Here is a 12,251-nt window from a genome sequence, read left to right on the forward strand (position 1 = left end):
GTTGTAGAACCTGTTTTTGTTGAACTGAATGTCTCTGGATTTGATAATGGCACTTTGATTGTCAGGTTCGAGTGCCGCCAGGCTTTGCTGAAGGAGCTGTACCCGAGAAAGAGGCACTCTTGGCTTTGTTATCAGTCTCCCAGCCTGTGTGAGTAGGCACCATGCCATTTCAAACCAGTGTATGGTTCATATGTTTGGCTACACCATTCTGCTGTGGGGTGTTGGTAGCCAGCTCGACGGTGTTGGGTGCCATTCTTCTTGAAGGCTAGGGCAAACTGGGTAGACTCGTGTTCACCGCCTCTGTCAGATCTGAGGACTTTGATCGATTTCCCAGTTTGTTTCTCCATTAGGGCTCTGTATTCCTCCCAGGCGCAAGGTATCGCTTTTCTTGCTTAGGAGCTTGAAAAGATTTCGCATCAGCATCCCAAAGCTCATTATTGATGGTCATTATCCCGAAGGGGCCCATGAACGTCCTATCACTTAGAGAAGCCACGTACAAGGCATGTCAAGCTCTTCCCATCCAGATTTGCCTGAAGCCTTGGTTGGGGGAACAGCGGGAGAGATGAACGTTGTAGATGCACGTCTGATACGGAGTTTCTTCCAAAAAGTATGCTTAGGAAGCGAGAGTTGTTTATAGTACGAGGATGATGGGAGGGGGAGATGAAAGCGACAGTAAGGGACAATGTCAACTCGGCTGCATGTCTGCCTACTCGATAGGCAGCCGAAGGTACACGATAAATTAGCAAGAAAGCTGTCATGCAGGGTACGCCCTACCCCGGCCCGTCCTCATTCATAGGACTAGCGACCATGCCCTCAAACGTAGCATTCACGCTACCGTCCCCACTCTCCCTGCCCTCACCGGCCTCGCCTGCCGCATCCCCAAATGGAGTCCTTACAGCGTCCAAATTAGCTCTCGTTTTGATTCTGGGCGCGGCGCAAAATGCTTTGCCGGGTTTGAAGGGCTGGCTGGCGAAGCGGGCGACGGGACGGCGGTGATGTACGCCTGCTCCGGTGGGATCGTCGTTCGTCGTTGATGTTGTCGTTGGTGATGACGATAGATCATTGCCACGGTGCTGTGATCCTGGGGAGAAGGTTCTGGAGTTTGGTGACGCCGACTGTCCAATGGCCCCGTAATTTGAGTCTGTGAGGATGGACTGCGGTGGCGGTGTGTCATCACCGTCGCTATCGTGGTGTTTGCGATGGTGATGGTGGAAATCTTCATCCTGGTGGGCCTCAGGCATCTGGAGCAACGACCCGTGTTTGACATCCACGACCCACAACACAGCTGACGCTGCGGCACCACCCAGGGCGAGGGCAACGAAGAACATTTCGACGGGGACGAAGCTCCCGCCCCACACACGAATTTGTGCCGAAATGAGGGGCATGACGGTCAGTGCGGTGTTGAGGGCGCTGGTGGAGAGGCCGTAGGCGGTGCCGAGCAGCTTTGGGGGTGGATCGTTCGGATTTTCATGATGGAGGGTGTCCTCACGGTGTTGAATGACCGTCGCGATGGAGGGCCAGATGGCAACGCCGTACATGGAGTAGCTGAGGCCAAGGAACACCAGCGGGTAGACTGGATACAGTTGGGTCAAGCCAAGGGTGGCGTGAACGGCGGCAATGACGAGAGCGCAAACTACTAGGAGCGAGGCGCGGCCGCCATACCGATCGACTAAGACACCGCAGATAGGGACTAGGACTGCGGACATGGTGTCCGGTATACTGTTTTACAGCGAGGAAGGGGCAAAGGATCGTCAGCACCGAGTATCGAAGTCAGTATCAGGACCATTTCTGACAGACGCACCTCATGACTGTGCCGGCGGTCTGTGTATCGCCCGGGAACCATTTCGACATCAAGAAATCCGAAGCGATATTGTTAAAGGGTACCACCGTCCCATACAACAGCACACATATCAAGCAGACGAGCCAGAAAGTCCAGGGAAACATTGCAATCTCCGCCAATCCCTCAAGCCAAGCAGGAGCTTCCTTGGACGTTGTCGTTGGAGAATCGCAGTTTAAGGATTTTGGAAGCAAGGGCGTTGTAGCGGAATCCTGGATGCTGCCTCTCCGAGCCGACGAAGGAGGGATGTCTTCCTTTGAGGAAGTCCGGCTGCTGGTGCTCAATCCGGGCGACCCAGGAGTGTCTGGAGCATGATGCGCCATTATATAGACCAGGATGATGGCGCAGCCAAAGGACAAGTAGCAGGTAAGCCCTCCGACCCAAACCGCCCCCGATGAAGTCCAGATTTTCTCGATCCGAGGAGAAAGGTTGGCGTTGACGACGGAGCCAAATCGTGCAATACAGAGCGTGAGACCTAATGCAAATGCTAATTCCTTGCCGCGGAACCAGGCCGTGGTGATGCTAGCTTGCACTACACCTATGCTCTCGCCCCCTATTCCGAAAAAGACGCGACCGGTCAACATGATTGGGAAGCTCTTCGTCGACACCCCGATAGCAAAGAGGGTCTGTCCAAGACAAACGATTGTCGAAAAGACCAGAAGTATCTTTTTGATGTCGAATTTGTCAACCAGCTGGCCCCCAAGAAACGGCAGAAACATGTTTGGGAATGAATAGACCGAGTACAGCAGGTTCAATTCGTACTGCCATGTGTCGTAATCGTGCCCAAGGTACTTCTGTAATGGCCAATTCAGCGCGGCCGGATTGTCGTATGCTAAGGAATATGCGGGATGATTAGAGACAGGATCCGACTCGCAGCTTCCGCCCAATCCAACGATGCAGCCGTCCCCATACCATAGTAGTTTCCGAATAGCAGCATACAGGTGAGACCCAAAACCAGCCACCGCAGATTTGATGCAACATGCTCTTCTTCATCGCCCTCTTCTGTGATGGCCAGCTTCAAGGCTTCGGGCGGCCTAATCAAGATTGGGGCACCTCCGAAACTGCTCATCCGCCGTAAGCTCGCGTGGCGGCTGATGCGTCGGCGTAGCGCAGTGGCCAGATCCAAATCGATGCTGGTCTCTGCTCTCTGGAATGGTGGAAAAGAGTCATATGGGGAGGATGGGGAGCCGAAATGCTCAGTCTGTGCGCGTCGGAAGGGAGCAGGTGCGTGAGGGCTGTTTTGGGCGCTGCTGCTGCTCCCGCCGGCAAAGCCATCCCAGTCCCGAGTGAACGTAGAAGGCAAGAGAGTGACCGCATGGTGAGCAGAGCCATGGCGAGGAGCGACTTTGAATTTGCTACGACCGATGACCTGGTTGCGCCCGTTGGGTGATGTAGCGGAAAGGATGGAGCCGCCGCGCCCTGGACTGGCAGCCGCGTCACCGTCACCGTCCTCCGTTCCATCTTCTCGCATCTTTGCACTTCCTCGTCGTCGTGGCAACACGCCCAGGAACGAGTAGTCGACCTGTTCCTGAAAAAGGGAACTTCGGCCGTGTTACAAGCCTTGACTTCCTAGCTGGATGCGTGGGAACAACGCCGTTCTAGAAAACAGCCAGAGTCGTTGGAAGAAGGGAAAGAGCGACGCGTTGGTTGGAAGAAGTCACGTCAGACAACGGGGGTTAGGGTTGCGGAGGATTCATATCAAGCCACGTGACTGGAATAGAACCCGCGAATCAGGATGACGCATCGGAATCACCCTCTCTCATCTCTTTCTCATAAGTAATGGGACGCGTGCGTTCGCTCAGCCACAGTCCCTTCTCTCATCAACCCCCCCCCACCCTTCGCAAGCAGTCGTCGAAAAGGTCCTCTGCCCCTCGGCTCTCACGATAACAAACTAGTCAACGCAAGAACCCCCGTTTCTCTCCGCTTTCCCACATATAGATAAAGCAGAGTTATTACATTATGACGAAACCCGCAAAGGACAAGCTGATCATATTCGATACCACCCTCAGGGACGGTGAGCAGGTGGGTAGAAAGACTGTGCTTTGGAGGAGAGAGTGGGAGGGAGGATTGGGAGGGAGGAGGAACGTGGACAGGGAGAGCTTCCTGCAAACTCTCGGCTGGATGGTGAAGCCCTTCAGCAACCCAATTCTGACATTTTTATGTTTCCCTCGAAACAGTCACCCGGTGTCACCCTTACAGGTTCAGAAAAGGTCGAGATCGCAAGGCAGCTCTCGCGTCTTGGTGTCGATGTTTGTGAAGCAGGATTCCCTATCGCCTCGCAAGGCGATTTCGAAGCCGTTGAGAGAATCGCAAAGGAGGTTGGACCTCTGAATCTTGGGAGAGCAAGTGGGAAGCCTATGGTAAGGACTTGGAATAGGGAAGAAGCAAGGAAGCGGGCGGGATCTGTGTGAATTGGAGCGGAATGGCGGCGTGGGAGGAACGAGAGCACACAGCGGGCCGAACCCGGTCGAGCGAGCTGGATGCGTCACTGCCAGCGACGCTAGATCGACGAGCATTCTTGTTGTCTTCGCATTTCGAGACTTCCCGTACTAATTGGACGCATTTCCTCATTGCCCATAGGTAATTTGCGGCTTAGCACGAGCAGTGCCGGCAGATATTCAACGAGCGTACGATGCCATCCATCACGCCCCGCATCACCGCATCCACACTTTCCTCGCCACATCCGACATCCATCTTGAGCACAAGCTGCGGATAACGCGCGATGAATGCGTCGCGCGAGCAGTGGCTGCCGTGAAATTTGCCAAATCCCTCGGATGCAACGATATCGAGTTCTCGCCTGAAGATGCTGGTCGGTCCGACGTTGACTTCCTGTGCAGAGTATTGGGCGAGGTCATCAAGGCGGGGGCAACAACGCTCAACATCCCCGATACAGTTGGGTACAACACCCCCGAGGAGTATGGATCCATGATCAAACACCTCGTGCGGAATGTTCCTGGCGGCGATAATGTGACGTGGTCCACGCATTGCCATAACGACTTGGGTCTCGCTACTGCCAACACGTTGGCCGGCATCGTGAACGGGGCAAGGCAGGTGGAGGTGACCATCAACGGGATTGGCGAGCGGGCGGGCAACACGTCCTTGGAAGAGATCGTGATGGCCATCTACACTCACCCATCAACCTACCCCGTGCACACAACCATCGATACATATCAAATCTACCACACTTCGCAGCTCGTTACGAAGAAAACGGGCATGCCGATTCAACCAAATAAGGCGATCGTAGGCGCCAACGCGTTCGCTCACGAGTCCGGGATCCACCAGGACGGCGTGCTGAAACACAAACAGACCTACGAAATCATCGAACCCGCCGTTGTCGGTATCCCTTCCAATGTCCTTGTTCTGGGCAAGCATTCCGGTCGTAACGCCCTACGCTCGCGCTTGACCCAGCTCACAAAGGACACAGTGTACGAAGACGTGTTGAAGCGAAATGCTGCCGTGTTTGAGCGCCTGTTTGTCGCGTTCAAAAAGCTAGCGGACACGAAGAAGAAAGGCGTCACCGATACGGATCTGTATGCTCTCTTGGATGATCAGATGAACGCGTCCGACTCTGGTTTCGAGACTTTCGTCTTCAAAGCCTGCCAAGTCGTCTCCACATCTGGCGTCCTTGCCACAGCCACAATCACGCTCGTTGACAAGACGGTCAGCCCTCGAGCCACCTCCATCACGTCATTGTCTGCGTCGGAGCCAGAAGACCAAAATGGGACGACCCCGACAGAGACAGACGCCAATCCCGGCGTAGAACGCTGTGACGCCGCCATCGGCCACGGACCCGTTCATGCCATCTTCAACGCCATTAACCGCATCATCGAGCGCACCAATGTCTTGGCTTCCTACGAAGTGAAAGCCGTCACGGAAGGTTCCGATGCCCTCGGTCGTGTCCTCGTCCGGATTCAGGAGGCCGCCCCTACCCCAACCTCCTCATCTTCCCCCACCGCCGACGCACCTCCGCCACGATTCCACGACCCCGTGGACTCCACCGCCAACCTGCCCTACGAGCAACAGGCGGAGACGTTCCAGGGCCAGGGTACCGATGAGGACATTCTCGTCGCGTCGGCGAAAGCGTACGTCAATGCGGTGAATAAGATGGTCGATGCTCAGGCGAGGCGGGCCAAAAGTGGGACTAAGGATGTGAATGGAACCGACGGAGCGCCCGCCTCTAGGAAGGTGGATGTCTGAACGCATTTTCACTTCGAAGTTGGCTTCAAGTTGTTCGTTGGGTACGTAGGTAGAACAGGGTGGGATGAATGATGGCAGTTCTGTTGTGTACATTTTTGCTTTCTACATCTTTTATTTCTATATTTGCACATTGATACACCACATAGCTATCCGTTTCCGTCCTCTGACGGGCGAAACTGAGGTACTGGCGTTCTCGGGGTTTTCCTGATATGGGTGTGGTTTTTAACCGTGGACGTATGCGAGCGCTGAGGTGGACGTGCCGTTGACTGAATGACACAGCGTCTGCCTGTCACGTTCATTTTCCGTCTTGTCCATCGAAACGTGAACACCGAGCAGAAAGCACCTGCCAGACTGCACACTCCGTAGGATCTTTCGAACCCGAGAGGAGCATACCAACAATGGCGTGCTCCAAATTCGAGTATGTCAAGGTTTGGACTCTCTCCGTTTTGCCCCGAGCTCCTCGTCTCGTAGCTCGCTCGCTTCCTTCACACTCCAATCCTGATATCCCTCTTTTCCCTCCTCCAGCACTTTGAGCAACACAGCACGCTCCTCCCCAATAGCCACCTGGTCGTGCGGGTAGACGGGCACGGCTTCCACCGGTTCACCAGCGTGCACAACTTCACCAAACCCAATGATGCGCGCGGACTAGATTTAATGGCACGAGCCGCTCGTGCGTGCATGGATGCGTATCCGGAGATCACGCTGGCGTATGGGCAAAGCGACGAGTTCAGCTTTGTGTTCAAGCGGGCTACGACACTGTACAAACGGCGTGAGGCGAAAATCGTGTCGACGGTTGCGTCTCTGTTTACCGCGGAGTATATGTTTCGGTGGAACGACTGTTTTCCGGATACGAAGATGGCGTATCCGCCGAGCTTTGACGCTAGGGCTGTGTGTTATCCGACGGATAAGAACTTGAGGGATTACTTTAGCTGGAGGCAGGCGGACTGCCATATCAACAACTTGGTGAGTGCAGGGCTAAGGAACGGACGGAGAGATGTCCGCCTGGAGCGGAAAACGAAGGCTTGATCTCCCGACAACCGATCATGTAACCACACATACTAAATTGCTCGGCTTTACAGTACAATACAGCCTTCTGGGCCCTCGTCCAAGATGCCAAAAACCCGCGAACCGAACGAGAAGCCCAAGTCATCCTCAAAGACACCGACTCAGCCGCCAAAAACGAGCTTCTCTTCTCCTCTTACGGCATCAACTACAACGCCCTGCCCGACATGTTCAGGAAAGGATCCGTGCTTTACCGCAAGCCCAGCCTCGTCGCCGAAAAGTCGAAGGCGGACCCTTCGAAGGAGCCAACGCTACGCATGCGCAATTTGGTGTGTGTTGAGTATCGGGATATCATTGGGGATGCGTTTTGGAAGGAGAATCCGTCGGTCTTGCCTCCGCCGGAGTAGAGAGTGAGACGGGTGGAGCGCCGGTTGAAGTTAACTGCCGCTTGGAAAGGCTCGGTCTGCCCTCCGTGGAGGGGCAGGAACCGTCTTGATAGCCCAGACCAATTTTACTGCGAACAAGAGTCGGGGCATGCATTCCCGCCCGAACAAGATGCATTCGTCGCAGAAGGCCTCCGCGGCCCCGCTTCGGCGCCGCCGTTTGAGTGTTGGCACCACATTGGACTTTGTCAGAAGGGCGCTTTCAATAATGAAGTGGCATCGGCACGCTTGATCTGATCCGCGTGCGGTGACGATCCAATTGGACGCCGAAGTCGAGTTCGGATTTGGATCCGGTTAGCAGGCGGCCTTCTGCTACCGTCAGCTCCGATGAATGCGATCATTCGGGTGGTCTAGATTTCGCGCCGTGCATGACTTTGCTTTACAGATAGAGATCGACTGAGATTCAAATGGGTACGATAGTCCCGCGATTGCATCTACGCCGTCACGTACGTTTTACTCCCATTCTTAGATAGTGCATTGGCTGGTATAATGGTCGGGTAAAAATAGAACTGCTTCCGATCAAGATGCTCTCAACCTATTACCCGGAGAACATCGCGCTATACTACTTGAGCGCCTGTGCTAGCACGAACTCACATACCAGAGCGAAGTGTGCTGATATGGGGGACTCAGGGTTGATGTCATCATACTCCCTTACTGCCCCAGAAATTACACTCGCGTCTGTCGAGGGTTTCAAGATTAGCAGACAGCCGCAAATCTTCCAGCCTCTCCTCTACCTTTCCACCCCTTCTGCCCTGTGCCCGCCCCCATCCCCCACGCGAACCCAATCCGCGACCGCCGCATTTGGGTCCTTCACATACTCCGCCCTGACAATCTCCTGCCCATTGATCTTGAGCGAACCGACGAGGGCGGCGCCGACCCAATTGAGCGTTGCGGGCGGGAAGGCGGGCGACGGGGTAATGGCGATGGCGAGCTTGCTGGCCCAGCGGTAATGTTTGGCGGTTTGAGTGAGGTGGTGTAATTCGGCGAGCAGGCGGGCGCGGAACCCGGGCGTGCTCGATGTGCCGCCGGTGAGGAGGGTGGTGCCGGCGAGAACGGGGCGGAGGTCGGGCGAGCACTATAATGTCAATGTGTGAGCAGGAGTTAGAGATTGGGTCAGCCGTGTAGGATATATATGTAAAACAAATCCACCTTATGCAGTGCATCAAGTATGACAGTCGCAACGCTTCGCATGTCCTCATCTCCTTCCCACAGCACCTCCGCAGCCCGGGCGCGGACCCATCCAGGCACACGGAGTCGACGGCTCGCCCCGACAACAAACGTGACATCCGGTGTAGTCGACGCGTACACCGTGTATCTTACACCATCCCGCGGCGTTTGCGCTCCCTCACCACCCGTCTCCATTATCTCGTGCGCCGCCGGCCGGTCGTCGATAAAGCAGAGCTGCGCTTTCATCTCTTCCCATTCTTCCAGCGTCACGCGTTCGAGCACGCTGTGTAGGGTGTCGGTGGTGTCATCATCATCGTTGTCGCCGTCGATGAGCTGGGCGTGCTGCATGAGAAGTGCCTTGAGACGCAGGGTGAGTGCGCTGCCTGCGAGAGCAACGGCGTGCACGTCGTGCAGGAATGCTCGTCCCTCGAACACCTGTGTTGATGATGACATTCAGAAACCCTTTGCATTGAGGGATCCAAAATGGAAGATCCCGTACTCCCAGGAAACAGTGTGAAGTTTTTCAAAAAATAATTAAGCACCGCTGCGTACCGGTACTACGGTCGTCTCCAGGTTCCCGCAATCTACGACCAGGCCAGTGATCTGGCCTACCGTCAGAAGCGCAACAACGGACGCCGGAACCACATTTATCGACGGCGTCTACTACATGATACATCATAGGTCAGCGAAACAAAGTGTCATTCAGATCCCTACGTTCATCTCCACAGCGTTGATCAAGCAACACGCCCAACAACCCCATCTAAACCCGACTTCGGGTCGCCTCACCTGCATGACCTCAAAGAGTACTGCGACGATCATCTCCTTGATCACCGTCGGCATCAAAACACTCTCCACCAGAATAACCTTCCTCACACGGGCATCCGCCAGCAGATACATATTGTACATGTTCCTCAGCGTATAGATGATTCTACACCGCAGCGCGTGCATATCCGCGGAGGCGAGATCTAGACCCCATAGGGGCTGCATCTCCCCTACGCCCGAGCAAGAGCCATCGTGGTGCGGGATGGCAATTGTGTGAGGTAGGATGAACCGGGGCCTTGACTCCCCTGTGAAGCCGCATTTGATATAGAGGGAGCCAATGTCGAGGATGATGCGGTCTTCGACGGGGTATATAGCGCGATGGCGAAGGAGATTACTCGACATGGTGCTGCTGCCTTGTAAGATTCGTATCTCACTGAGGTAGCGAGGCCGTGCCGAAGTTCTGTGGGCCTTGACGTGATTGCAGCTCGGCTCGTATCTTCTCCAGTGCCCGGCAACAGGCGGTGAAGGCAGAATGGAAGTCCTACTTTGGAATGGTTTCTCGAGTTTTTCGCGTCAATGCAGAGGGGATACTTACTGACTCGAAAGCCAATGCACATAAATACTGCACATATACAGGTACCGTGAAACCACCCGAATACATAGCCCTTTAAGGGAGAAAACAGAGCGGAATAGCCCACTACATTTGCGCAAACAGCAGCGCATCCCAGCAATCTCCTTCTGGGACTCCTACAACTCCATGAATCCATTCTCTTTTATCGTCCGAAAAGTAAACACGGCCCTCTTCCTGCACGTCGGACCGTTCCCGCCAGAACATCACTCGCTTTCCATCACAGTCCATCTGCGTGATACGCTTCGAGATTTGGATTTGCCGTGAACGGTTTGAGATGACCTTTTGCTTTCAAATGAGCACGTAATACATCACAGGCCAAGTCATGTGCGTTCCAGAAAGCTTTGATAGCAGCTACACCGACGGCTCCTTTGTACATCGCAGTGCTGATATCATCCAAGCCCACGCCGCCCAAAGCATACACGGGCGGTATCACTCGATCCACTGCCGCATCTTTCGCATCTCGCAGAATACGTTCGAATCCATCCCAGCCCAGCGTAGCGGCGGCGTCGAGCGGCGGGCACGATGTTGATAGAGCAACAGGGGAGAGGACCACAAATGCAAATGTGAAAGCTGGCGGGTGGGTTGATGAGTTGGAGACGGGGGGCGGGGTGCACAGCAAGATGTCCTGGACAGAGTGACATGATGCGGCCATGATGTAGGACGGCAACAATGATTCCGGGTCCGCAGCGAGAGTGTCCTCCGCGCGGCCGAAACGATGGGCTTGCAACACCCCCAGAGCCGCGTCAATCTGCACGAGTTCCGCGCTCTTGCTCTCAATGGTTTGCCCTTCATGATTGCTCAATGGAGGTCCTGAGCATAGTGCCTTGAGTACTGCTCCTGAGATATGCACCCCGCCAAGTCCAAACTTATCACACGCGGCCACGGCGGCCTCAACGTCTTCCAGATGTGTTACATTCAGTAGAATATGACGATACGCCTCCTGGTTTGGTACTTGCTGAGCGAGTTGCAGCAAGACCTCGTTGTAGATCACCCTAGCGTTTGCGTTCTTTGTGCGAAGCTGAATATACGTCTTTTTTGTAGCAGTGACGACAAATTGGAGCAATGCGGTGAGCCGGGCCAGAAAGTGGGCTGAAACTTGCAGTGTTGCCGAGGTTGGAGGGACGGGGTCTGGGGTGATCATATAATAAGGGCTTTGCGGTAAATCGGAAGGGAGAGCGTCTCGGGGGGCCATCGTCTCCTGGTTGTTGCGCTCAGAGTGCGTAGTATTGTACAGCTTCGTTAGGGAAACTTCCGTTCGCCGATCTCGTCCGTGAAACCGTTTCACGGTTGTATTGGACCTAAAATCGAATGCAACGAAGCTCGCGGAGGGACTTTGCTTCTGGAATGGAGGGCAAAACGTCGGGACGTTGCGGTGTTAGTTTACCGCTTGCTGATGTTTGAAAGGGTGGCCAAGGGCCCAAGGGGATGGCGACTGGATGGCGACCAGGATCTAGGATCTGTTTAGGATGGCGACTAAAGTGGAACAACGAGACGCGCGGTGGATTCTCTGCATGCATGCTGAGTGGTGCATAATCTGGTCCATAATGCACCTTCCCCCCTACATCGGTCTCCCGACCCGTTATCCTACATACCCCCTTATGCCTTTTCTGCGAGTTCGAGTTCCATCAAACAATCCGCATGTAGCTCCAGTCTCCGAGAGCGCTGATGGGTTGGTGGTGCTGACTCCGTTGTGTACCTATTCGAAACAAGTCCGAGAGGTCGGAGATGGGAAAGCGAGCCTTCGCTAGGTTGCATATCTGGCACAATGGGTCTGATGTTCGTGAATATGCAGTATGGTTGGTAAAGGACAACCCCAACATGTCGAAAGGACAACCTGATGCTCGTCCAGCAATACTTGCACTTTCTGCCGGCTGTTTTCGTGGAGCCATTTGAGCACCTCGAGTGCTTTAGTCTTGCATTCCATCACATAACTCTCGCGTCAACCGTATCGCATCCCGCGGCCAGGGGGCGGCCGAATAGTTGGAATGTTGGGCTTCGCATTTCACGACCAGGACGTCCATGAGCAGCAGTCGATGGATTTTTTTTTATATAGAGTCTTTTGGGCGCTCAAGGTGTCTCATTAGTTAGCCGATTGCAATTGGACAATCGTCTAACTTATTTGAAGAACAGCGAAAGCAAATGCACGTACCTTCATCGTTTCTGACAGCGCGCGCAATACAAAGAAGTATATTGAAAATTCGGTATTATACAA

General features: G+C 54.5%; 5 protein-coding genes across 5 annotated transcripts; 2 read left to right on the plus strand and 3 right to left on the minus strand.

Moving 5' to 3' along the window:
* Window positions 1-362: 362 nt before the first annotated feature.
* Window positions 363-3,473, minus strand: EV422DRAFT_586689 (major facilitator superfamily domain-containing protein). The gene is made up of 3 exons (XM_053073469.1): window positions 2,750-3,473; window positions 1,802-2,669; window positions 363-1,719 (listed from the first exon to the last, which is right to left on the minus strand). The coding sequence occupies exons 1-3, from the start codon at window positions 3,306-3,308 to the stop codon at window positions 771-773; spliced, it is 2,376 nt and encodes a 791-aa protein (XP_052926329.1). The 5' UTR covers window positions 3,309-3,473; the 3' UTR covers window positions 363-770.
* Window positions 3,474-3,651: 178 nt separating this feature from the next.
* On the plus strand, window positions 3,652-6,227 carry EV422DRAFT_434748 (2-isopropylmalate synthase). The gene is made up of 3 exons (XM_053067196.1): window positions 3,652-3,859; window positions 4,015-4,197; window positions 4,418-6,227. The coding sequence occupies exons 1-3, from the start codon at window positions 3,797-3,799 to the stop codon at window positions 6,032-6,034; spliced, it is 1,863 nt and encodes a 620-aa protein (XP_052926330.1). The 5' UTR covers window positions 3,652-3,796; the 3' UTR covers window positions 6,035-6,227.
* A 1-nt stretch (window position 6,228) lies between these two features.
* Window positions 6,229-7,723, plus strand: EV422DRAFT_434757 (tRNAHis guanylyltransferase-domain-containing protein). The gene is made up of 3 exons (XM_053067197.1): window positions 6,229-6,462; window positions 6,560-6,997; window positions 7,114-7,723. Exons 1-3 carry the CDS (start codon window positions 6,433-6,435, stop codon window positions 7,441-7,443), a joined length of 798 nt encoding a protein of 265 aa, XP_052926331.1. The 5' UTR covers window positions 6,229-6,432; the 3' UTR covers window positions 7,444-7,723.
* A 486-nt stretch (window positions 7,724-8,209) lies between these two features.
* Window positions 8,210-9,810, minus strand: EV422DRAFT_566948 (actin family; the record flags this gene model as incomplete). The annotated part of the gene is made up of 4 exons (XM_053072487.1): window positions 8,210-8,554; window positions 8,629-9,081; window positions 9,199-9,306; window positions 9,433-9,810. 4 exons carry the CDS (start codon window positions 9,808-9,810, stop codon window positions 8,210-8,212), a joined length of 1,284 nt encoding a protein of 427 aa, XP_052926332.1.
* A 446-nt stretch (window positions 9,811-10,256) lies between these two features.
* EV422DRAFT_566949 (uncharacterized protein) lies at window positions 10,257-11,231 on the minus strand (the record flags this gene model as incomplete). The annotated part of the gene is made up of 1 exon (XM_053072488.1): window positions 10,257-11,231. One exon carries the CDS (start codon window positions 11,229-11,231, stop codon window positions 10,257-10,259), a length of 975 nt encoding a protein of 324 aa, XP_052926333.1.
* Window positions 11,232-12,251: the final 1,020 nt, after the last annotated feature.

The sequence above is a fragment of the Fimicolochytrium jonesii genome, assembly GCF_025526975.1.
Source record: "Fimicolochytrium jonesii strain JEL569 chromosome Unknown EV422scaffold_9, whole genome shotgun sequence".
Lineage (NCBI taxonomy): Eukaryota > Fungi > Chytridiomycota > Chytridiomycetes > Spizellomycetales > Powellomycetaceae > Fimicolochytrium > Fimicolochytrium jonesii.

Coding starts and splice junctions, on each gene's coding strand:
- EV422DRAFT_586689 (XM_053073469.1), bottom strand. CDS start 3,308: ATGCGAGAAGATGGAACGGAGGACGGTGACGGTGACGCGGCTGCCAGT. Junction 2,670..2,749: donor GCTATTCGGAAACTACTATG/GTATGGGGACGG, acceptor CATATTCCTTAG/CATACGACAATCCGGCCGCG. Junction 1,720..1,801: donor ACCGCCGGCACAGTCATGAG/GTGCGTCTGTCA, acceptor GCTGTAAAACAG/TATACCGGACACCATGTCCG.
- EV422DRAFT_434757 (XM_053067197.1), top strand. CDS start 6,433: ATGGCGTGCTCCAAATTCGAGTATGTCAAG. Junction 6,463..6,559: donor CCAAATTCGAGTATGTCAAG/GTTTGGACTCTC, acceptor TCCCTCCTCCAG/CACTTTGAGCAACACAGCAC. Junction 6,998..7,113: donor ACTGCCATATCAACAACTTG/GTGAGTGCAGGG, acceptor TCGGCTTTACAG/TACAATACAGCCTTCTGGGC.
- EV422DRAFT_434748 (XM_053067196.1), top strand. CDS start 3,797: ATGACGAAACCCGCAAAGGACAAGCTGATCATATTCGATACCACCCTC. Junction 3,860..4,014: donor CCCTCAGGGACGGTGAGCAG/GTGGGTAGAAAG, acceptor CCCTCGAAACAG/TCACCCGGTGTCACCCTTAC. Junction 4,198..4,417: donor GAGCAAGTGGGAAGCCTATG/GTAAGGACTTGG, acceptor CATTGCCCATAG/GTAATTTGCGGCTTAGCACG.